The sequence below is a fragment of the Lactuca serriola genome, chromosome 1 (genome assembly GCF_051521515.1).
Source record: "Lactuca serriola cultivar US96UC23 chromosome 1, Lser_US96UC23_V15, whole genome shotgun sequence".
Lineage (NCBI taxonomy): Eukaryota > Viridiplantae > Streptophyta > Magnoliopsida > Asterales > Asteraceae > Lactuca > Lactuca serriola.
The window spans coordinates 171,130,455-171,157,624 of NC_136408.1; the positions used below are offsets into that span (position 1 = coordinate 171,130,455).

At 35.7% G+C, this 27,170-nt stretch overlaps 2 protein-coding genes across 2 annotated transcripts; both read left to right on the forward strand.

Annotated features, from left to right (window-relative positions):
* Window positions 1-17,156: 17,156 nt before the first annotated feature.
* On the forward strand, window positions 17,157-22,035 carry LOC145064006 (uncharacterized). The gene is made up of 4 exons (XM_079011539.1): window positions 17,157-17,198; window positions 17,496-17,612; window positions 17,704-17,808; window positions 21,271-22,035. The coding sequence occupies exons 1-4, from the start codon at window positions 17,157-17,159 to the stop codon at window positions 22,033-22,035; spliced, it is 1,029 nt and encodes a 342-aa protein (XP_078867665.1).
* A 156-nt stretch (window positions 22,036-22,191) lies between these two features.
* LOC145064016 (uncharacterized) lies at window positions 22,192-23,163 on the forward strand. Its single transcript, XM_079011548.1, has one exon. It carries the CDS (start codon window positions 22,192-22,194, stop codon window positions 23,161-23,163), a length of 972 nt encoding a protein of 323 aa, XP_078867674.1.
* Window positions 23,164-27,170: the final 4,007 nt, after the last annotated feature.

Genomic DNA, 27,170 nt, shown 5'->3' on the forward strand with positions numbered 1-27,170 from the left:
AAGACGTTTGTCACCCTAGACTGGCCGGTCTAGCTGTAGCGAACAGCGAAGGTGCGGGGTGTCAACCTCGTATAGATATATACACAAATTCCCGCTCTCCCTCTAAGAGACTCTAGTTATAACTCTTACAGGACTTAGGGTGTACAATATTGTATTAATATATGTACTCTGAAGATTTTTTCTGACTAGAATACTAACCGATCTTTGAGCAAATCGTGAAATTCATTATTTACTAAATAAATAATAATAATAGTTGTAGTTGTAACTAGATATTTCATTTCGCTCGTTCGTTTATTGAAATCAATCCGCTTTGAAATATTTATCAAATGACCCAATATTATCAAAGCCGGCAAACGACCCCTTTTTATTTATAAAAGACTATGTGTGATTCAAATTGTCGGAAAAAGCCTAGTGGTGAGTTATATATGTATCTTTGGCTTGTGTGAGTTTATGACAGCAGCTTTATGACATGCAAATTTTTCTGTCATAAAGGCTTCATTTGTGTATTTTCTTGCTGCAATTATTAATATCAAATATTTGTAAAATACCCTCTAATAGTTTGCAAAAACAATCATTTATGGGGCATAAAGTCCAAAACTTTGTAGATCCTAGCAATTGTGTCAACTTATAAGTCTATTTCAACAACTTATTATCTTTAGATATAGAGATATGAAATAAGAGGGGTATGAATGGACACATTCAAAACCTTGGGAGGCTCTTCTTGTACATAAAGTATTCTCTATATGGTGGTTTTGTAAACATTTCTAAGATTTTCATATAATCTATGAACTCTCGTTCATGAAAATTTTGTTATAATATAATAACATCTCAACACACATACTAAATATACAATTACATGCAATTATCCAAGGATTTAGACAAGATTTGACTTGTATTCTCCCCCAAAAACAATAAAAACTTAGAAAAATGTGGGGTATGAAGCTCACCTTGGTTTGTTTGTTGGGTGATTTGGATGAGTGGTGAGGAAATTTCCAACTCCAAAACTTGGAAGATTCTTAAATCTCTAAAGGATTCTAAGAATAATTTTTGTGTGTAAATATAGTGAAGTCTTAGAATAATGGAAAGAATTATTATTCAAAGAGGATAAAATACTCACCAAAGAAATCTGGGAATTTCCTTTGAAAGGATGAACTTGACGCTTGAAGGTGTTGAGAGGATTTCTTAGGAGTTTGATGAGTATGGAAGTGAGATGTGTAATGTGGGGGAGGAGATTCACGTATCTAAGGGAATGATAAGGGTGTCTTGATATTTGCATGGAAAGCTGGTGAGTAAAGCTTATTTTTTTTATGGATAATGTGTGTTTATTTGGGATTTTCATGGGAAATGACGAATTAGCATCACATCATAAAGTCAAACCCCTTCCTCTTCTAAAAATCTCTTTAAAATATTGGGTATTATTTTATTTAAATATGTTTAAAATAATTGATTTTGGCATAAAATAGGGGTTTAAGGGGTCTAAGATATGAAAAATATGAGTTTGGTGTGATTTCCGGTGTCAAAATACCTTAAAATGATGAAATGGTCCGAAAATGATGAAAATCTGGAGTGGAGTGTTGTTCCTATGAGGGTCCGAACGGTGTAGGAGGTTTCCGGAGTCATTCTCCAAGGATCCAAAGTCAACTCCCAACTTCCGAAGCTCATCATTCTGATCCGGAGCATGCTGCAAAGTCTGGAGGTCCGGACCGAGGTGCGAGCTGGCTATGGATTCCGATGCACTTGCGAGACCTTCTGGAGCGAGGTTCCGAAGCAAACCCTAGACCTTCCGGAGCGAGGTTCCGAAGATGCACTCCTCTTGGTTCCTTAGAAGGCAGTCCGGACCAAGAGGGTTCCGGAGCAAGAGGGTTCCGGGCCAAGAGGGTTCCGGACCAAGAGGATCCTTTTGGGTTCTCTCCTCCGGTTTTGGGTTGTTTTCGACTGAGGAAGGTGCGTAGGGAGATTTGGGAGAGATTTCACATACTTGGAAAGATTTCACATACTTGGAGAGATTTCATATTCTTGGAGAGATTTGGGAGAGATTTCATATTCTTGGAGAGATTTGGGAGAGATTTCACTTACTTGGAGAGATTTGGGAGAGATTTCATATTCTTGGAGAGATTTCACATACTTGGAGAGATTTGGGAGAGATTTCATATTATTGGAGAGATTTGGGAGAGATTTCACATTCTTGGAGAGATTTAGGAGAGAGTGGGATATAGTGGGAGAGATTGAGAGACACTTTGTCGGGAGCCCATATTAATGTTTTTCTCCGTGGAGTAAGGACTTTAGACTTAGTTACGTTCCAATTTGAGTGTTATACACCCCCGAAGGGTGCTTAATAGAACTTTATAGAGTTGCTACTTCACTAAATCAGATTAAGGTTTTAGATTTTTAACATTTGGGACTTTCAAGTGTTACTTTGAATTAGGATTTATAGTTGTACATTTCTAAACATAAAGAAATCCCTAACATATAACACTAGTTGAGTTGACTAGATTGACTTGTTGACCTTGACTTGACTTTGACTTGACCAGAAGGTTGCCGGTTGTCACATTTGTCACCCTAGACTGGTCGGTCTAGCTGTAGCGAACATCCAAGGTGTGGGGTACAACCCTGTATAGATCTATACACAAATTCTCGCTCCCTTTCAAGCCTAAGCTCTTGGATGAGTTGAGGAACTTCCTGGGAAGGAATGTTGTCCTAAGCGTTTTTATCACATATTATTATGAATAAAATAATATGACTTATGCTTGCAAAAGTTGTAACATACTAGATTAATGGGATATCTTACCTAACACTTTAAGGAGCACTGGAAGAGTTAAGCCTTAACAAAATCTATCACACCCCAAAACCAAGAACGGCGGAAACATTCTGGGGTGGAGGACGTCATCTACAGTATCATAACAATGCAAAGTAGTAAATAAGCAACAACGTCATCCATTGCATTAATAGTATAATTTCATACAAGTGTGTTCTTTAATAGTAATAAGACACCAAAAATGAATAATCAAAATAAAAGACGAGTCTTGAAGATGCTCCGTCTTCTCAAAACCTGATCATCGGTACCTGTCTACTGGTGACCTGAGAATACAAGTTATTTTGAAAGCGTAGATCAACATTTAAGCTGGTGAGTTCATAAGTATTTAGTGTCAATGTTTGTATAAGTTTGATGAAAATGCTTGTAATTGATCAATGTAAATGTTTGTATATGTTTGAAAACTCCTAGAAAATCCTATATTTTCTACTAGTATAAAAAGTAGTCTTCTACCAAGACCCGACTGTATTGTATGTTTGTATCTTTGTAAAAGTGAATGCTTTTTCCCAAGGTTCTAAATGGCATGAGGCGTGGCGTGGCGGCAAGGTCAAGCCTCAAGCTTAACGAGCCATGGCGAGCCATGGCGTTTTTCAAGGCGTGATGTAAGGTGGCGATTTTGTATTAATTTAAAATTATATTACCACATAAATATAAATTTATATTAAATATAAGTACTTTTTATAAGTGTTAGGTCAATAACTAGTAACAAAAATTTAACGAAAACCACAATACCTGTATCACCGATTAGAAAAGACATAACAAAGAGCAAAAAACCGTGTCTCTAATGAAAAAACACGCGCCATAACACGCCATAACGCGCCATGGCGCGCCATATCATTCCTTGCCACACGCCACGCCTAACAGCAACGTTATGAGGCTTTTCGTAACGGCGGAGCCACACCTCACGCCATGGCGCGCCTTGTAGAACATTGCTTTTTCCAAGTATGACTATCATTACGAAAATATAGTTTTATATTAACCTTTATTTGAGAAAATCACAATTTGAATATAGTGGGAAAATGTATATGTGTATTGCAGTCTTATTTGTATTAATCACTGAAGTAATAACTACCTTAAAACCAATGGTTTAAATAAGGAAAAATGTGATATGATTCTTACCATACTAATCTGACTATAACACGACGATGAAAGACATCGAAAGAAATGACATTTGGCATCCGTAGACTTGAAAATCCCACTGTAGCGAACAACAAAGGTGTAGGATAGTCAATCCAATATAGATCTATACGCAAACTCATGCTCTCCCTCCAGGAGATTCTGGTTACAAAACGTGACATAACGAAATGGTCGATGTGTCATGAAGTAGTATCTCACGTTATGTTATCTCTGAATCTTGTTTTAATATACTTGTTATAGTAATAGAATTCTATGTATAGTATTCTCTTTATGTACTTGTATATGATAGTATTCTCTGTATGTACTTGTATATGATAGTATTCTATGTATGTACTTGTATATGATAGTATTTTATGTATGTACTTGTATATGATAGTATTCTCTATATGTACTTGTATATGATAGTATTCTCCTAAACTATACCTATTATAGTTTACTAGTAAGTTATGTAAATGAATACATGAATGTATACCTTTGCTACCCAAAGGTGCTGAACTTAATGAATATAACTTTTATGTCCACATATGTATACATAATATATATCTAATATTTAGACGACCTTTGGACAACTGACCGATAACCTAAGTCCACATCCAAACAAGGAAAAGGAAATAAAGCGAGCTAGCAGTCCTAAGTCCTTTATACATTATGTATATAACTATACATGTATAGACATGCTTTTGACAATATATAAGTTAATAAGAGGTCTTGTAATACATTTAAAGAGTTTTGAACAATAAATAAATAATGAATTGATGTCAGTTTATAAAAAGATTTAAAAGTAGTTTGTTTTGAAACAATTTGAAGTATATGAAACACAGTTTGAAGTATATGAAACCCTTTTTTGAAACACAGTTATAAATCACATGTAATTGATTATATAACTAGCATGTTTTCTACATGTTCCCCCCCCCCCCCATAAAAGCATTTTAAATCATTTAAAAGATAATTTAAGGGGGATGAACTCACTTTTAGTGAGTAGATTGGATGAACAAGTGGTATTGGATGCTAGGTGGCAAGTGAAGACTTGTGCACACACACGGATCCTAGTTAACATATAAAGACACATATATGTATCTAATTAGTGATTATAACACTAATTAAGCAAGTAAAGACATCCTAGAACATGGAAAATACTTTGACTTAAGTGTTATAAGATCATAAGGTTGCATCTAAGGGTTGTATGGCTTTGCTTTAGAGTTTACGGACCAAGGACCAACTCTCCTTGAGTTTACGACCTAGGGTTTGCGGCCCATATGGGTTTACGGCCGTAAACCCATGGGGACTTCTACCATTTTGTTTTTTACGGTCCTTAGTTCATGTAGGAAGGTTTCTAGAACAATATTTAAGCATTAGAAAGGAGTGGTGGCACATATGCACCACTTTATGGTGTTTACGGCCCAAGGAGATTGCCTTGATCGTAAAACCATGTGTTCTTGAGTTTTCTTGGTGTTTTTCAATGGTTTAACAAGTAATCTAAGTATATAACTAGTTCATAGGAGTGTACTTACTTATAGGAAGCTTGTAAGAGTGTTTAAGGTCCAAGAACACTAGTGTGTGTTCTTGGTGAAATGAAGAACACTTGAAGATCTATCAAAAGGAAAGGATTTCATGGATGAAATCATGTATAACTACTAGATGAAGAGTTGTAACAACAAATCAAGAGAAGAAATACTTACATTTTTGGAAGATTTGGATGAAGATCTTATGATACTTGAGAGAGAAATGAAGGATTCTTGAACTTGGAAGGTAAGAAATGAAGGAGGAAAGGAGTAAACTCATGCTTATAGTATGAGTTCACAGCCTAAGTGGAGTTTACGGCCCAAACTCCTAAAGTTTGGTCGTAAACACCATGTTATGGTGTTTAATGTTTGATTGATGCACCATAAACTCGTTCCTTTCATTTGTTCTTTTGATGAATTAAGATTAAAACAACCAAACAGACTCTAAACCGAGCTAAAAATTAGCAGAAATGAGTTTGACTTTTTATTGAAGTGCTTGACTGTAGGGTTTGTACAAATTGAAATTTCGGGTTGTCACAAAATCCTTGGTTTTGCTCTTGAATAAAATATTTGAGAGAATATGAGGGAAGTGGGAGAAGTGGAGAAGTTTAAAATCTCCTACTATTGTTGCTTTGAGAGGATAAGGAAAAATGGGGGAAAAGTGTGCATGGAAATCAGAAGGGTCATGTATTGTTATTTGGTGGTTCTTGCATGGATTACTAGGAATTGCATGGGAAATGGAAAGCTCTTGGATGAGTTGAGGAACATCTTGGGAAGGAATGTTGTCCTAAGGGTTTTTATCACATATTATTATGAATAAAATAATATGACTTATGCTTGCAAAAGCTGTAACATACTAGATTAATGGGATATCTTACCTAACACTTTAAGGAGAACTGGAAGAGTTGAGCCTAAACAAAATCCTTGCTTTTGCTCTTGAATGAAATATTTGAGAGAATATGAGGGGAGTGGGAGAACTGGAGAAGTTTAAAATCTCCCACTATCGTTGCTTTGAGAGGATAAGGAAAAAAAGGGGGAAAAATTGTGCATGGAAATCTGAAGGGTCATGCATTGTTATTTGGTGGTGCTTGCATGGATTACTGGGAATTGCATGGGAAATGGAAGATTACATACCATCATAAAGTCAACCCCTTATCTCTTTATACTTTTATTATAATACTTTTATAAATATTAATTATTATTTTATGTAATTATGTTTAATATAATTAAATTTGACATAAAATAGGGGTTTAGAGGGTCTAAGTTATGAAAATTTCGAGTTTGAAGGAATTCCCGATGTAAAATCTCCTAAAATGAAGGAAATGTCTGAAATGGACAAAAATCCGGAGTGTGGTCTAGAATCTGTGACGGTCCGAAGTGTTTAGGGAGGTTCTGGAGTCATTTAGCATAAGTCTGGAGCATTTCCTTGGTTCCGAAGTCAGATGCGAAGCCAGCAAGTCTGGATCGGATATGCGAAGTCGGCTACGAATTCCGAAGCGGGTTATAACACTGTATATTTCAAAAAAAAATTCATTTAAAATAATCGTTTAATTCTTAGAAACACTTGTTTAAACTATCATTCATAATCGAATTACAAAACATAACTCCATTTTCACTTGCATAGTAAACCAGGATCCTCCAAAAACAAGACTCTTTCTCAGGTGTCTACAATCAAGCCGGTGTCGTCCCGTGATACTGAAAGAAACTTGAAAAACAAACATAACACAAAACACTGTAAGCACGAAGCTTAGTGAGTTCCCCAAAATACCACACATAACAGATATTAGCCACTCGAGGCTATAACTCTGTGGGTCCGTGGACCCTGCTCTGTGAACCCTCTGGTTCTAACTCTGTGAACCTTCTGGTTCTAACTCTAGGAACCCTCCGGTTCCAACTCTGTAAACATGCACAACATAAATCACATAGAAATAATGCAGTACAACACATAACATACATAGCATACAAATACTCTGTCACATAACTCTGGTTACCTACTCAAGGTAAAGTATAGTGAGAAGACTCACCTGGCAAGCAGAAAGCAGATATCCCCACACTTAAATCTCGAACTCGCCACCGCCAAACACGTAAGGCAAATACTCTCATGAATATAACTCTCGAGACTAGAATCAATCCTCTCCAGGCACCCTCTTAAGGGTAAAAGACTATTTTACCCCTCTCTTGGCCCAAAGACCACATCGCTGACCAAACCCTAAAAGTCAACGGTCAAATCTTGGTCAAAGTCAAAGTCCTCAGTCAAAGTCAACCCTCCTGGTTGACCCTGCTCGCCAAGTCACCCCGAGACTCGCCGAGTCCCACAAGTCTGAGTCCACTCGCACACAACTCACCGAGTCATCCCTTGACTCACCGATTCTCGACTCAACCAGAAAATATTGGGACTCTTCGACAAGACTCGCCGAGTCCAAGAAAAGACTCGCCAAGTCTAAGGCTATCCTCAACCTACTCGCCGAGTTGTTCATACAACTCGCCGAGTTCCAGGCCATCTTCATCCAACTCGCCGAGTTGTTCTTCCAACTCGTTGAGTTCCAGCTCATCTTCAAGAAACTCGTCGAGTACACCCATGTGACTCGCCGAGTACCACCGGTCTGAATCCAAACAGAAGCATTCCAGGCCATGCAATTGGTCCAAAACATAGATCTAGCCTCCTACAACTCATCCATCACGTAAAGTGGCAACCTTTACGTGAATCCAAGGAGATCTAGGCCTTTTACACCTTAGGGCTAATGTTTGGGACATGATAGCTTCACTACATACTCAAACACAGGGACTTTCAGGCATTCCAACCCTTCTCCAATTCAGATCTGAGGTAGCAACCTCAGATCTAACCTCTAAGCTCCAAAACACCAAAAGATATGATCTCAACACCCCCAAACATGAAGAATCTAGACAATAACAACTCAAACAATGGAAAGATACCTCAAAAGGAAGCTCCAAGAGAAGATTATCCCGAATCCTTGCAAAGCCCTTTGATCCAAGCCTCTTCTTCTTTAAGATCTCTTCAACAACCACCTCTCCAAGCTCCAATTTGCTCAACAATGGGGTTTCTGTTGGATTAATGTCTAAGTCCATAACTATATTTGGTATGTACTTGACCCGACCCGGCATGGTCCATTTGGGTTGCACTTCACCGACACAATTTATATGGATAATCTTTTGAGAATAGTATGTTTATGATTAATATTAATATATTATAAGTTCTAATATATTAATATGGAATCATATTATTTAATTAGTATTGATCAAGAATTAATTTATAATTAATTAAGTGATCAAAAGGAACTAATTAAATATGGATTCTTATATATATGGAATGGGCCAAGTTCATTTAGGTTGGGCTAAGCTTTCATGGATAGTCCATGGAGTGTTTAACCCATGGATCCTAGGAAATGAAAGGTCATGGGTATTAGGGTTTAACCCTAATCCTCCATACTATATAAAGATGTCTTTGGTTGGTGAAATTGGCACTAGTATGGATACACTAAAGAAGGGCTAGCCAATTTCACTAGAGAGAACCAAGTGATCATATTCTCTAAAGTATTCCAAGGTGTCTTGGTGATTTGTGATTCCACTTGAGGCTTCCACACTATTGGGGCTAAGCTCTTAAAGCTTGAAGACATCAAGCTACATCAAGAGGTATGTATTCTATCTTGTTACATTCATAGTTTTTGTATGCTAGATTAGGATAATACCTTGGATGTTCTTATTTGCATGTATAATAGAGAAAACATAGATCCAAGGTTTATAGGGTTGCATGTACACCATAGGAGTGTTAGAATGCTCAAAACCCAACAGTGGTATCAGAGCCACGGGTTGTTTTCTGTTATATTGATGCAAATATTTTATTTTCAAAGTTGAAAAAAAAATATGAAGTTCGTCAAATTTTAAGATAATTACTTGTTCTTGTGAAAAACTAATTATTTGTAAAATTTGAATAATTTGCTTTATGAGTTGAATTAGGTCAAATTTAATAAAAGATAAAATGATATGATTATTTTATTAGTTTTAAAAGTTTGATCTAAAGAGTTTTATTTTTTGAAACCTCCATAAGTTATGGATATGAAAAGGTTTTAAAAAAAATTGATTCAATGTTTTATGGAGTTACATAATTTGGTGTTAATGTTTTAAAGGATTCCATAACTTAAGAATAAGTTATGGATCACCAAAAGCTTTTTGTGTTACCTTGTTTTATGAGTGAATTTAGATTAATGAATAAAATTATGTGATAGTTGGTTTTAATCCAAATTAATCTAAGAATTGATTCTAAAATGTGTTTTTGTAACTTGTCCTCAAGTTATATGAAAAGTCACATTTAAGAATCATAAAACTCATAAAAATTGGCAAAGGTTACAAAAATGAAGAGTCTAGTTCTAATTAAAAGGTGTTATGACTCCATAATTTGTCCTCAAGTTATGGAGGACCAAGAGTCTCTTCATTAAATAATAAATTAAAAAAAAAGGTGTAACCTTAATTAATTCCATAAGTTATAAAATAAAAAAAAAAGTTAATTCTTTTATTAGTTTAAAGTCTTCCATAACTTGTCCTCAAGTTATGGAACTTGAAGTGTTTTTGGATTAAAACTACTTTAAACACGTAAGTTATGGAATTAATTAGTTTTGAATAGTTACAAAACTTGCCCTCACGTTTTGGAATTTGTAAAGTTTTCTCTTATGAATACTTTAATTCCAAGTTAGCCCTTAGAATTTTAAAAGTTAAAATTCAACCCTTATACTTTATAATATTATAAGTTAATAATATATATATATGTATAAGAGTAAAGTCAGTCTTACCGCTAGTACGCCTCATTCACGAAGCCGGTCTATAAGGTGGGTATAAGGTTGTTGCCTATAAAATGGCAACTTAATGGGTGTCCACTCTCACCCACCGCTTGCTTGACTGGTGGAGGGTCGTTAGCCGAACGGGTTTGACAAGACTATAATTCTCCCTTCATTAAAAGTATTAATGATAAATACTAAGTAACTAAACTCTTAATAATACCCAATCTTAGTTACTTAGGAAAATGTGAATAACGTGCTAATCCATGAAATTACACTTTGCACTTTGTTTAAGTCGGTTAGTGGAGCGTGTGTGGTTAACCGGCACACTAACTCGTATTTAACAAGGTAGGTAAAGGGTAACTTAATGTTTATCATAGTATCGATGGAGCGTGTGTGGTTAACCGGCACATCGATTGAGGGGTAAACACTTAAGGCTACCAAGTAATTTGCATGGTTACTTCACACCTTGTTTTGTGATCCTCGGCATCCCAGTCACAAAACCTGAAGGGCACACTCGAGATTGAAACATGCCTTTGAACAGTTCAATGAATCTCAAAGATCTAGGAGTTTCAAAAACCAATTAAAACCTAATAATAAATTTCGTTTATCTTGGTGGGAATTGGTGAATCGTCATTCACCTACCTTCAAATATTTTATAGCTTGGATTACGGCATCCCTCTTCTGAGTTATAAAATAGTTTGTTGGGTCCTAGCCTTAATATTTCATATTGGGTGTTATATTAAGGACTTAAGATCAACTATCTTGAATATCTCCCAAAAGATGTCTGCTTTAGACATTTATGATCTTCCTAAATCTCTTGAAACAAGCTTTCCTAAATGAAGATGATGTCCCATGGAAATCATACTTCTTTCACCTCCTCCAATTATTCTCCCTAACCCACAAGTTCAAGGTCACTCAAGCCCTATTGGCAAGGCAAGGTCTAGGTGTGATCACATCTTGGAGATGTAGTCATATATTGACAAGCCGGGAGAGTTGGGTGTCAAAGTCTTGAGAAAGTTGGTGGTTCAATCACTTTCTAAGTCACATAGTGAGTTCCTTTGGGACACCTATGAAACAGACTATGACAAGACCCTTAATGATCTTATCTATTTGTTAAGATCAACTTCCTTAAAACTTTATGGACATTGACAATGATGACATTCGATATCTAGTAAAGCTCTCTCTTCCCAGTGGAAAGGGATCGGCCATAGTCAACTCGGTTGACCAAATGGTAAAGAGAAGAGCTAAGTCTGTGATAGTCTCGTGTACCATTATTAAAGGGTCCATATGTTTATATTGCCAAAGGAAGGGGCATTGGTTGCGAAGCTGCCAAATTTACCTAAGGATGTTAAAGTCAATAAGTTTGACTCTACTTCAGGTAAAGTCCACTATCTAACTCTGATAAGTTTCTATTCTGAGATTCTTGATACATGATGTGACTGGGTCACATGGTGATGTTTTAAGAATCAAAGAAAAGTGAAGAAACTTAAAGAAAGAATATGCTGAATCTGATCGCATAGATGGATTTCTATCGCGTAGCTTGAAGATCGGATTCTTGAGCTACTTCTTAGGAGTTATGAGATATTGCTTAGGAATAGATAACAACAAGTTTTCATATGGATTGTAAGGACAAGTTTTTCCGCAAAGTTTTAAAATAAAAGAAAAAATTTTGATTTTATTTATTTTAAAATATCCTTACAATGCCATTTGAGGAAAAATTGTTGCTTATATGATTCCATTAATAGCAAGAGTGGAGATATGAAATTGATTCTTTCATTTGTGGTAATGTCTAAATTTACCAAATAAGGAAAGATTCTCATCACCCATGTTTCAAGTGGACCGGAACTTGCAATCATGGAAGTTGTATAGCATGATGAATGAGAACTTTCAAGTTTTGGAAATTTAAGACTAATTACTTGTTCACATGGATGTGTGAGTCAAGTAAAGGACTAAGGGATCGAGTACACACTCTTGTGCACTGATTAAGTCCACCACAAAAGGTTGATAAGACTATTCGTCATAGTTTACTAAAGCTCAGTAAATATGATTATACTTACATGCTTAAGTGTAATTCTGAGACATTGGAAAAAGGTTCCAATGTATGACAGAGCGAATAAGAAGAATCAAATTAGGCAGAAGGATAAAAAGTTTCTCAAATCTTAAAAGATGGGAGAGTACTTTAGTATCAGTTTTTGTGATCATCTTAATGATTAAGAAACCATATCAAAATTAGTTCTCTAAGGAAATCTTAGTGCATTCTGATGACTAAGAAGAGGAACTTGAATTGTTGAAATGGTTAAATCAAGAAGATGAGTCATACTTCGTTCCAATACAAGTCTTAGAGTCATACTCCAAGATTGTAACTTGAGTGACATGTCTTAAAGAAGGTTTAAAACACTTGTCAAATGTAAGAGTAAAAGTTTTCTACTCTTGTACATTTGAAAGTGGTAAGTTGTGATGTTTTGGATAAAACAAAGACCAACTTAGGCCAATTGTGTGAAGTGTTTGTCTTGATTAGAATCCACACTATCTCTTGGATATTTGACAAGGGAGTCTTATAGGTCAAGAGGACAGTGGGAGTCTTAAAGGTCTTGAAAGTCTCAAGAACTAATCAAGAATAAACCTGAAGTTCTTCACTAGCACACGACTTGAGGTTTATAACCTATCGTGTTGACATATTCTGTGCCCATTCCAGTTAAAGTTGGCTTTGCATATGAGTTCTTAGAGTTCTCAATTTGTTGCACAACAACTTGGAAGCAATGGCAGGCCCTTGAGCTGCCAGGTGGCAAGAAATTAAGATTGAGTTCAGTCCATATGAGTTTGGATTTGTCATTATCCTTGTCTTGTGACTATGATTTTGACAATTCACTTGGATAAGAACACATACACCATTAAATCTAAGTGTCATAAGGATTCTCTCTGATTCATGAAAATGATGGTGAGGAAACACTTTCACTAAGTAGATTTTAGCTAGATAGCAATTGTGATATTTGCATTCTCAAAGTCGTTAGTGGAGCGTGTGTGGTTTACCGGCACACTAACCTGGACTTGTGAGAAGTGGCAAAAAGGTCTAAGCATTATGATTACGGCATCCCTCTTCATAATTGTTTAGACACACAAGTGTGTTATCTAAGGGAAGGTGTATGATTTTGATAAAGTTTTATCAAAACAATCTAGTGTCAGAAATCTGAACTTTGGTAAGAAAGTCAATGAAGTATTGATTTCTAGAAGTCCAGGTGATTTCTGAGAACATGTCAAAGCTAGTGGGAGCATAAGTGTTATGCTAATAATCATCATGTTAGTGGGAGCATGATAATTATGATAAATATTGCAAGTTAGCAATGTTAATTATAGAAAACAAAAGGTTTCAATTGGGAAAAGTTGTTTTGCTATAATTAAGGGAGAGGAAATTATACTTCATCTCAAATCTATAAGCTTAGATCGTGAGGTTTTAATCATTTAGTCAAGGATATATATATGAATTTCATGTTGGAATGGCTCAACATAAGGAAATTCTGTATATGGGTCCATTATTTGCGTTCTAAAATTCGATTATGATTACGGCATCCCTTTTCATAATCTGAATTATGAGAACTTGGCAAATTGAAATGGAAATATTATAGCAAAAGACTGGTTTAGTCTTTATGTAAGACATCATGAATCGTGTCCCATATGCTTCGGATATAGGATCGATTACATGTGCTATATTCATCTGTTCTAAAATTTTCCAAATGCCTGGGGCATTAAGAAGGGAAAAGGTTTAGAACTGGATATGACTAAAAGGATTAAACAATTGTCGAGGACAATCTAAGGTTTACAAAAGATTGGTTACTCAAGGACAATTTGAAGTATAGTGATAACTCTGGAAGGACCATATTGACATAATCTGTAAGGAGGCAACTCTTGTTCAGAAGTGATAGTCAAAATGGAATCTGGAAATGTTTCAAAGTTGGAATTTTCAATCTGTGTAAGATTAAGGAAACTTAATGCAAGAAGGATGTTTCCAAGGAGCTGATCTCCTTTGGAATGCTCTGTAATGATTGTTGTCAAGTCTTTCTGATTTTGTACATAATCATTACAAGAAGATCAATGCATATAAGTTTAGAATCTAACAGATTTCAGTAAATGGCATGAATTTGGAATTCCTGCATTTGCAGTAAGGATTTGGGAGTGTGAAAAGAGAATCTTTGAAGTTATGTTCAATTGATCTAGTTCACAAAGTAAAGATCATAGACAAACATAGTATGCATACTTGGTGTGTGGCATGACTAGTGTTTAAGAAAACATAGTGTACATGCTTGGAGCATGGGACAACTATTGTTTTAAATTCAAGAATAAAGTTGATAGCTGAAACAGTATACAATGAATAATGTGTAATCATATGGTGATAAATAAAAGGTGTTTTATTTATGTTCAAAGGGTTGATACCATATTGGATTCAATTATTATTGTGTTTCATTTTGCATGTTTTGACTTCCCGAATAAACTGGGTTATTCTTCCGGAATGACTAAGTTATTCAAACCATCCACAGTCGGTCATATGTTGGAAGTAGATATGAATTAAGACTGTCATGATGGGTTGTAGAGGTCTAAGGTGTTGGACAAGGCTACAACAATCATGAGTGCTCATAAGTTCTGAGTATTGGATTCAACCCGCGCTCATTGGAATCACTTCATGGATTTTATCACGAGTGATCATGAGACGATAATATCTTATATTCTTCAAACCTAGAGATATGAGTTGTTACTATAGTACATTGATTGCACGTAAAACGCATACGGTAACTCGGTGTTATAAAACGTGCCTTTGTGTATGAATCAACAAGTAGTAGAACAAGCCATATGAGTCGAAGTTTATTCGTTCCTTTTATCTTCGGGATAAAAGCGATATCTGTGGGCCCCTCGATGATTTGATGATGACAAATGGAAGTGCTCGGCCGGGCCAGGACTGATTTGATTTGTTCAATTAGTCAGTCTTCATAAATCGGAAATCGGGAAACAACAAATGGACAGAGAGAATGATTTTAATCCATGTCTCAGTCCATATGATATCTAGAATGGAGGAATATATGATCCCTTATCTAATGGACAAGTTCGTTGACAAGATCAGAGTTCGACAGCAGCTTTAAGAGCTACGATTGCCAGTTAGGTTTGAAGTCATACGCAATAATAGTTTTAGACTTATCCAAGTGGGAGATTGTTGGATTAATGTCTAAGTCCATAACTATATTTGGTATGTACTTGACCCGACCCGGCATGGTCCATTTGGGTTGCACTTCACCGACACAATTTATATGGATAATCTTTTGAGAATAGTATGTTTATGATTAATATTAATATATTATAAGTTCTAATATATTAATATGGAATCATATTATTTAATTAGTATTGATGAAGAATTAATTTATAATTAATTAAGTGATCAAAAGGAACTAATTAAATATGGACTCTTATATATATGGAATGGGCCAAGTTCATTTAGGTTGGGCTAAGCTTTCATGGATAGTCCATGGAGTGTTTAACCCATGGATCCTAGGAAATGAAAGGTCATTGGTATTAGGGTTTAACCCTAATCCTCCATACTATATAAAGATGTCTTTGGTTGGTGAAATTGGGACTAGTGTGGATACACTAAAGAAGGGCTAGCCAATTTCACTAGAGAGAACCAAGTGATCATATTCTCTAAAGTATTCCAAGGTGTCTTGGTGATTTGTGATTCCACTTGAGGCTTCCACACTATTGGGGCTAAGCTCTTAAAGCTTGAAGACATCAAGCTACATCAAGAGGTATGTATTCTATCTTGTTACATTCATAGTTTTTGTATGCTAGATTAGGATAATACCTTGGATGTTCTTATTTGCATGTATAATAGAGAAAACATAGATCCAAGGTTTATAGGGTTGCATGTACACCATAGGAGTGTTAGAATGCTCAAAACCCAAAAGTTTCTCCACGAAATTAGGGTTCCTAGGACTCAAGGGGGTGATAAAGAGGCTGGGGAGGAAACATAATGTTCCTTATATAGGGTTCAACCCAGAGAATTAGGGTTTTCTCCACTCAGCGCCTACTCGCCGAGTCCATCTCATTGACTCGCCGAGTCGGCTACTTGACACGCGACAAAGTCGCGACTCTACTCGCCGAGTCCATCCATGGACTCGCCGAGTCACTCTTTCCCAATTTACTCTTTTAGCCCTTCAACTATACTCTTGATATTTCGGGATGTTACACGGGTCACACGATACATTCCAGATCCGAACCTTCCGGAGTCAAGCCTTCCGGAGCTGCGAGGAGATCCGAAACAGGGGAGTTCTGAGATGCGATTCTTCCCGGTTCCTTAGAAGGTATTCCAGACTAAAAGGGTTTCGTACCAAGAGGGTTCCAAACCAAGAAGAGAGGCTCCAACAATGAATAGTGTATTCCGGAATGGGCCTGTTCCTTTGAGTTTTCTCCTTCTGTTTTGAGTTGTTTTCGACCAAGGGGGATACATAGAGAGTCTTGGGAGAGATTTGAGATACATAGACAGATTTGGGAGAGATTTGAGATACATAGAGAGATTTGGGAGAGATTTGAGATACATAGAGTGATTTGGGAGAGATTTGAGATACTTAGAGAGATTTGGGAGTGATTTGAGATACATAGAGAGATTTGGGAGAGATTTGATATACATAAAGAGATTTGGGAGAGATTTGAGATACATAGAGAGATTTGCATTATAACAATACATGGCTCATTAGGAATCATAATGTAAACTTTAATGCGTTGATACAAGCCCTACACTAATTGATGCTTACATGAGAGCAGAATTTCCTAGCCTAAAATGCTAGTTGTGACATTATTACCACTTTGATGTTGCTTGCAGCCTCATCTTTAACTTCCTCCTCTAAGTTATATTTCAGCTCCTCATATGTTGTAATGTCTACATTATTGGCCAAAGGTATCATGAATATTGACAAGGTAGATTAGTAAAACAAAATAAGACACTTTGGTTAGGGTTTTAAGAAAGGATTGAATATCTGCTAATGGTGTAAACAACATATGAAGAAATCTTATTTCGTAAGAAATAATAAGTAGGTTCATGATCGGCATGGTGTGCTGAATAAAATTTTTTTGTCGAAAAAACTTGAAACTTTGGTTGGAGCATGCTAATTTGAATTTTTGGGGGAAAATGACTTATGTGGGTAATTAACTATTGTCTTTGTATTCATTTGGTCACTTTTTTTTGTATTTGATTTACCATTGAACTTGTTGTAGGTCTTCATAGAAACCATTGAAACCGGCTATTGCAGGTTTCCGACAATTTCTTATATCCGACGACTCTCCGGTCGTCTCCTCCGGCGAGCCTCCGGCAAAAATAAGTTCTTCCAATTGGTTGGAGATTAGATATGTGTGGAAGCAGAATGATTCATTTATTTATGTGAAAATCTCGCTTTTACCCTAATCTAAAAAACGCCTCCAACAGTTCAACAGCTTCTTCCTCCCCTTCACTTTCCCATCCGTCAGCCACCAGAGAAGTGCTCCTCCCTCCATCAACCCGTGCAATGCTGTTGGAGATATACTCCTCCAGGTAATCTTAACCGGCGGTACCTTCTTCCTCCGTACCCGGAGCCACCTCCGTCCTTGCCGTCTTTCTCTTCCCTCAAGCTTTCAGGGAAAAATCCTTCGTCCGTCGACACACAGGGTTCTAGCAGGTACAAATTTTGTTCAATTTTGATAAAGTAATTTGATTGTTCAAACCATGAGATATTTCTTTGTACAATCTTAAGGAAGCAGTAGATTCTCTATGAACCCACCATCAGTTTTATCAACAGTCGTCTTCTTCATTTGTACTAAGAACTTTTTGATGCAGAGAACGTGTTCGATAAATTGCCCCAGTTAGATGTCTTCACTTACAATGCCATGTTAATAACTTTTCGATGCACATATGAAACACATAAAATATAATTGAGAAAAGTCCGCCTGAAAAACTCATTTTTGCCGAGGCTCGCTGGAGTAGACGACCGGAGAGTTGCCGGAGATAATAAATTGTTGGAAACCTTCAATAGCTGGTTTCAATGGTTTCTATGAACACCTACAACAAGTTCAATGGTAAATCAGATACAATAAATAAATAAATAAATGTGACCAAATGAATACAATTGCAAGCATATTTGTGTCGACTACAATTTCCGAATTTTTGGTGTGGAAAGTGAAGAAATTTGAATTTTTGATCGCGGACTAATTCTACAATAGTTTGAGGATCGTAAAAAAAGGAAATTGCATCGTCAATTAGTGTCGACTACAAAATCTTCATCCAAATTTTGGCTCCAACGCATAATTAACAATTACCGTTTTCTAAAATATTAACATTGTAATATTAAAATATATAATTAATAGATGTACATTTAAAAAAAATTTAATAAATTTTTTGAAATATTTACATTTTGTAAAGTTATAACTAATAAAGAAATATAAAAATGTGGGAGCAAGCATATTTGTGTTTCTTATTGAACACAAATAGAAGTAGTCAATACCAATTTATTAAATATGTAAAACTCATGGATGACATATGGGTCATTAGTCATGTGCATTGGGTGGTAGTCGATAAGAACCATAAATGACATATGCATCATTGTTCGCGTGGTAGTTACTTATAGTGTCATGGTAAGACCAGTGGATGACATATGGGTCATTAGTGATGTCTATTGGGTGATAGTTGCTTATAATTTCATGGTAATACAAATGGATGACATATGGGTCATTGGTGATGTCCATTGGGTGGTAGTTGCTTATAGTGTAATGGTAAGACCAATAGATTCCATATGGGTCATTGGTGATGTTTAGTAGGTAGTACGTGTTTATGGTGTCATGGTAAGACCTATGCATGACATATGGGTGATTGGTGATGTTCATTGGGTGGTATTACTTATAGTGTTCATGGTAAGAGCAATGGAGGCCATAGGTGTGACAACGCGTTATTTTCAAGTTTGTAAAAGTCAACAAAAGTCAAACAAGTTAAATAAAAGTCAAACACGTCAATCATTATGTCAAATAATATTATTAGTTATTTAAACATTTTATATTGAGAATTTAATCCCAAAAATATGAGCCAAATGCGAGGACCGAAATCCCCACCGAAAATCTCCGCAAACCTTCCTCTTCTAGGACCGAAAATGGTTCTCGGCCTGGACCGAAAACACTCGCACATGCCACTTGCTTTGGGCCGAAAACAGATTTCGGTCTACACCGAAATCTCCTTTTCTCGGGTAGAGTTCCATACTGAAATCCTCCACTTTTTATCTCTTTGTCACACATTTTAAAGTGATAGTACGCCTTCCAATGCATATATCACATCAAATATTAGTCATATATAAGTACAAAACCGAAAACACAATTCACAAATCAAATTTACATCCAAAATCCTTCACATTTCTCTCTCAATTTCGAACCATCTTCTTACCAACATTCACGGTGAATCATAATCTTTCATATATAGTTGTAAGTTTTCTATATATTATTTAGTGTTATTACAATTATATTATTGTTAGATTATAATATTTACACATTATCATGTCTTTAAAACAATTAGGCCACGATTAATTTCCTGCGTTCTAGCCGAAAGTGACAATTTTATCGTAATAACTAAACGCGAATACACACAATGCGAGTAAATACCCCTATGTTTTTACTGTTTTTCAATGTTTTACGGGGAGCATGGGGGGGGGGATATAAGAATAACACAAGGAATCTTGTGTTAACATTTAAACGATTTCAAAATCATTTCAAACTCATTTAACTGTTTAAAACTCCTTTTAAATTATTATTTTAAATTATATTTGGAAGGATTTTTTTTTTTGAAATACTTTTCATCAATAAAAAAGCCAACGAAATTTTTTTTCACAAATCCTATCCAATCTATATTAACAGTTTTTATCAAAAGAACTAGAAGCTAAGAAAACAAATCACAAAAATAAAACCTAAAAAACCCTAACCGTTGGACACAGTATCATAGTCTCGTCTCTCCGATCGCCGGTCAGTTCGACACAATCAGAAAGTGAGAATCGTCGGCTTTTTCCTTCTTGATAATACCTTGCTGATCTGTCATCCATCGTCTCTAGCTCCTGCCCTCTTTCTTTACAGGTTAGTTTTTCTTTTACCCACAAGCATCTCACCAGTCTTGTTTTCTTTTATTTGATGTTGTAATCGACTCTTCATTGTTTGCTTTTATTTGAACTGATAATCATGTCTTATGTGTCTTCGTTTGTGCAATTGTGTGTTTGTTTCCAAGTTAAATACTATATTACTTTCTTGGGTATTGTACCAAGTAAATTTACCTCTTATAATAATGATAAAGAAAGTAAATATGTTGTGTGTAAATATGGATGTGCAGATGTGTTGTTTTCCTGTCAGTTCTTTTTTCTATGTTAAAGCAAGTGACATATATTATATAAAATTAATTTCTCTATAACTAGAAAATTTTACACATAAAATATATAACTGAATATTAAAGTGTGATTTATGTTTTCAACTATTTTAATCTTGGCTGGTAATTATGATTATAGCTTTTAGAGTTTTTCTATTTCCAGATTATGAATCGTAATAGTCTTTTTAGGTTAAATTTATTTTTGACGATAAAATGAATGAAGATGAAAACGAGTTATGAAAACGCAAGCAGAAACACGCGACATTGGATTGGTTTGTTAATGCTCAAAAGAAAACAAAAACTCAAGATGATTATTCCTCGACGCCCAATAATATCACACATGGTAGCACCAAAGTTCCATCTCGGGAGAAAGAAAGTCAATTTGATGTAAATACGCTTCCACATGATCCCGGAATGAGAAAGAATATCCTTGATTATCATCCTAACGACCAAGACGCAGTAAGGAGAGAATATATGCAAAGAGGCCCTTGCCAACCTCGTAGTCATCAATTTCCTCAAAAAGACTTTGGAGGCTATATGCATCGCTTTATTCCTAGTTGGTTTGATAAACATAAATGGCTTGAATATAGTATTGTTAAAGATGTTGCTTTTTGTTTTGTATGCTAGTTATTCAGGGATAAGGATGAATTCAGTGGAAAAGGTGGAGATGCTTTTGTTATGAATGGCTTTAAAATTTTGAATATACCAAATAGGTTTGATAGACATGAGGGAGCTATTAATAGTATCCATAATCGAGCTAGAGAAAAGTTTGATATGCTTACCAAATCCAAAAAGTCAATACAAAGTGCTTTTGAGCATCAATTAACACAAGCCCAAAAAGAGTATCACACTCGTTTGCTTGCCTCAATACATTGTATAAGGTATCTTTTACATCAAGGATTGCCAACTCAGGGTCATGATGAATGTCAAGGATCAAGTAATAAAGGGAACTTTCTCGAACTTCTTGAATGGTTAGCAAAACATAATGAGGAAGTTGATAAAGTTGTATTGAAAAATGCTCCAAAGAACTTACAAGTGACCTCCCCTTCAATTCAAAAAGATATCATACACGCTTGTGAAAAAGAAACAACTAAAGTCATTATTAAAGAACTTGGTGAAGATTACTTTGCAATATTGGTAGATGAATCAACTGATATAACTCATAGCAAGCAAATGTATTTATGCTTGCGGTATGTAGATAAGAAAGGAGACATAGTTGAAAGGTTTCTCGGTGTTGTACATGTCACGGATACCACAACTTTATCTCTTAAAAAGGCAATTTATTCTTTGCTTGCAGAGTATTCATTAAGTCCATCTAAAATTCGAGGTCAAGGATATGATGGAGCTAGCAATATGAAGGGTGAAAGTAATGGCCTTAAAACTCTAATCTAAAAAGAAACCACATCTGCATACTATGTTCATTGTTTTGCATATCAACTTCAACTAACACTAGTTGCAGTTTCAAAAAAAAACATAGATTGTGGTTGGCACTTTGAGATACTTACAAACTTATTGAATGTCAATGGAGTTTCTTGTAAGAGAAAAGAAATGTTACGAGAAGCTCAAGCTCAAAAGGTTTCACAAGAATTTGATGATGATCAACTTGAAAGTGGCAAAGGATTGAATCAAGAACTTAGTTTGGGAAGACCGAGTGATACTCGTTGGGGATCTCACTATAAACTGATTTTGAATGTTATTTCCTTATATCCTGTGATACGTGAGGTTCTTGATAAGATTGGAGATGTATCTTCAAGTTCGGATGATCGGCTAAAAGCGGATGTTGTTGCTTATTCACTCGAGTCTTTTGATTTTATATTTATGATACATTTGATGAAGACAATTTTTGGTGTGGAAAGTGATTTGAACAACGCTTTACAAAGAAAAGATCAAGACATAGTTAATGCCATGTCTTTGGTTACATTGATCAGGCAACGACTACAACAAGTAAGAGATAATGGGTGGGAACCTCTCTTAAGTTCAGTCATATCGTTTTGTGAAAAAAATTGCATTGAAGCTCCTAATATGGAAGATGTATATGTTCCGACAGGTAGAAAAAAACGCGGTAAACTACACACCACAAATCTTCATCATTTTCGAATTGAAGTCTTCGTTACGATCATTGATTTGCAACTTCAAGAGTTGAAGAACCGGTTTGACGAGGTTAGTATGGATTTACTTGTTTATATGGCTAGTTTGAGCCCCGTTGATGATTTTAAATCTTTTGATAAAGAAAACATTATTGCACTTGCAAAACTTTATCCTAGTGAGTTTTCAAGTGTTGAATCAGTTCGTCTTGGTGATCAACTTTTTAACTACATCTACGATATGAAAGAAGACGATAGATTTCAAGGACTCAAGGATCTTAAAGAAATCTCTAAGGAGATGGTGAGATCAAATAAAGATCAAGTTTTTGATCATGTCTATTTACTTATTAAGTTGGTGTTGATCCTCCCGGTGGCGACAGCTACTGTAGAAAGGAGCATTTTCGGTAATGACTTTTGTGAAGAACAAGCTACGTAACAGTACGGGTGATCGATTATTAAATGATTGTTTAGAAACTTATATAGAGTAAGATATATTTTCAAAAGTTAGTGATGAAGTTATTGTTAATCACTACCAGAATATAAGCAATAGACGACAACACATGTAAATTTTTATTTCGATATTAAATAATTTTTAGTCTTTTTTTTAATTATTAATAACATTTACTACTTGCATACCCAATTTGTTGTTTTAGATCCGCCACTGAACATGAGATCCCTTGTGTTATAGGAAGCTGTTGGATCAAATGACGAACATATATCATTTAAATGTTAACCTACACTTCATCAAGGGGGCCATTGTCGTAATCCATGGGGTACTTTGAAACCCTACAATATATATATATATATATATATATATATATATATATATATATATATATATATATAAGGTTGAAATGGTAGTCAGACAAATAATTCTACCCTAAGCCTAAATCCAAACAAGGAAAATGGAATAAAGTGAAATTATTAGTACTCATCCCTTTGAGTGTTATATATATATATATATATATATATATATATATATATATATATATATATATATATAGGTTTCAAAATACTCTATGGATTACAGTAATGAGCCCCCTTGATGAAGTGTAGGTTAAAAGCCCAAGACTTGTGTTATCCTTATAAATAGTCATGTATTATTCATAAGTAGGGTTAAGAGTGAGACAAAATGTAGAGTGATGATTCGACATATCTTCTTTATTTGTGTGTACTTATTTTCCGCATCTTGCTCATCAAATCATAATTAGGGTTTTAATCCTAACAAGTGGTGTTAGAGCGGGTCTTTGAAGATCTATTGATTCTTGAAGTATCGGTTCTTGATTTGATGATTTTCCGCATAAGTTATTGAATATTTTTGGTGTTTTGGCGTCTTGGAATCAAGATTTCTGCTCAAGCAACTGTTCATGGAGACTTATGTATTATGTTACTATTCATCTTGGTGATTTCAATCCTACTCTCTTTTACTCATTATTTTTTTTGGATCTGTTTTGTTTTCTACCTCTAATAATAAAACGATTGCTCTTGGTATTTCTTGCCACTATTATATTCAGTCAATCATGGCCCAATTGTTTCTTGAGCCCAATACTGTCGATATATGTTCGTCATTTGATCCAACAGCTTCCTAATTCACAAGTCAAAATCCCTCATCCGTTCATACTCATGTACGGGGGTGTTTGGCTTAACTTTTGAATGGCCAAAAGTCCTTTTAGAAAAAGATCATAGACAAAAGATGTTTGGCAAAAGACTTCTAAAAGATACTTTTGGATTTTGCAAAGAAGGTGTAACGCCCGGGTTTCAAGGCTAAGCATTTTTTACAATGTAATAGTCTAGGTCAACTATTGTAACTCTTTTTGAAGTAATAAAGATGAAACATTTGAGTATTATGTGAATTATGTGTGCTTATGTGCTTATTATTTAATTATAAATGTATAATTAATAAAGAATAAAAATAAGCGTCAAAATTAAAGTGTGATATAAGCCCAATATCTTTATATAAAGTCATAGTTCTCGAAACAAGGATTCCGGGGATATAAAGAACACCGAAATCCGAGTTATAACAAAGAAGTTATGACTCGTCGAAGTTTCGCCACAGAACCGGCACGATACCGGGAAGCGTAAATAGTGAATTTGTGATAGAGTGAGATTTAGCCTTAGCACTCTAAACAAAAGTCATATAATGTGTTAAACTAAGAGAGTCGGTAAAAGAACGCCTAAATCTGACTTCGTATGAAGAAGTTATGATTTTTCGAAGTTTCGGATTAGCGGTGTACAGCCCGAAATTCGAATATTAGAATGAGCGGTTTTATAGTCGACACGACCTGAATGAGAATCGAATATCTCGTTAAGAGTAGCGTATCGAGAAAAATATGGGTGAAAACGGACGTCGGATGAAGAAGTTGTGAGGATTTAACGGACCAATCCTGTCCCAGGCTGTTAATAATATAAAATTTAAATCGAGTCAAAATTAGCCGACGAATTCTAAATGAAAGTTGTAGGGTACGTTCCCACCATCGCATGGTTATAAAGAACGTCGAAAACGGAGGTCGTATGCGAAAGTTACAAATTTTTTAAGTTGTAACTCGAATTTGCGAAGCTGGTGCAATGGGTGGTGATGTGGCTCGATCAGGGCCGTAGCTTGTGGATCACGGTCTGGTCTTTGGATTTGGACACCTGGCCTCGCTACGCCTCGCGTACGAGAGGAACACCCCACGTCCAAGTACGCCCCATCTATGAAGAAGGCTACGCCCAACAGATTTCGGATTGAGCGGTTCGGAGGAGTGCCACGATGACCCAACAGCGAAGCGACGCGTGTAGTACGACTGAGCCACTACACCCAGCATAGGTCCGAGGTATGCCCAGCGTACCGAGGCCTCGCAGGCTATAAAAGGGGGGCCGAGGCAGCTTCATTTTTCACTCCAAATTCCACTCTCTCTCTCTAGCTTCTTTCTCTCTCTATGTGCCCTAAACCCTCCTAAACCCTAGATAAGGCCCCTAGCACCCTAAGGAAGCCCCGAGGCTCCCGGAGTCCCGAGAAAAGAGCCTTTCAGCTCGGAAACGTTGCTCCAGCAAAGCCCGGTTTTGAGAAGAAAACTCGTTGTAAGTAAGCTACGCCTATCCTATCTTTAATATAGCTTATGTTTTAATATAATAACATTATTAAGACCTTAAAATAATTATTTAGGCTATTATTATGAGTTATATTAAGTGTTATTTAACACTTATATAATAGTAATAATAGTGAGACTATTAATTAGTCGCGGTTGACGTTAGACTAAACTCTAGTGGTAATAATACTAGGTTTCGTCAAAGGAATTTATTTTTAAGAAGCGAAGCACTGTCTGAGTTCGGAATCACCACCTTTCACGTGCGTGCATAGTTACTTTAATCTTACACATAGATATGAAGTATTTTATATAAATTACGTGCTATGTGTGCATATTATCTGAATAGTTGTTATCTATGTTGGATGAATGTTTTTATACCTGTTGTTAATGATTTAAACTGTATATGTGTTTTATATCTACGAAAATGTTGGGGTAAAACATGGGTAGATGTAATAGGTGATGTGTGATAAAATGATGAGAGGCCTCGATGTTGTTGTTGTTGATCCAGTCATCTAGCAGAGTATAGATGACGACCACAAACTCTTCTAGACAGTCCAGTGGAATGTTGGCAGGCTCGCAACCTGTAGGTGTTTGTGAACGATGTGTTCACCGGTGTACTCCATCCCCCACATGGTTGCCTTTAGGACATTTATTGCCAAGGAACCCCCTTAGCAGTGGTGTCCATCTCGATGATGATCCTTAGGCTAGGTCCCTTATGATAGGTGTTTAGGGACATAAAGTGAGGATAATGGGAACGGGTAATCAGGTTATTGTTGATTGATGAAATTAATAAACTTATTTATTGTGGGTTGAAAACCATATGTGCTCACCAGGCTCCCAATCCTGACCCACTCAATTTTATGTATTACAGATAGTCGCGCTCGAGCATAGTTGTGATGTGTTGGGATGAGGGATTACATATATACGCCTGTAGATATGAAATAATATATAAAGGCTTATATTGTATTGTTTATACTTATGTACTGTATCGAACATGACATCCCGAGTATTTTAATGAAATACATTTCTAAGGAAATGCTTTTGATAACTCTTTATCATATTATTGTTTTGGGACAAATTCCGCAACTCTTTTATTAAAAGGTTACTCTGATTTTGAAGTAAAGTATAAACAAAACCGGTCTTTTCGGCCTTGATTTTGGGGATGTCACAGTTATAATGACTCACAAAAAGATATTAACAATACTATTGGTGTATGAATACATTAACAAAAAGGGTTTTATTAAATAATAAAACTACAACATAATGATTTATAGTACAATACTACAACATACATTACAACTGGTGGATCCAGGCTCACACACAATTATAGAGTTTCACATGAGTACAGATAGAACATACTAGTTTACAATACAAA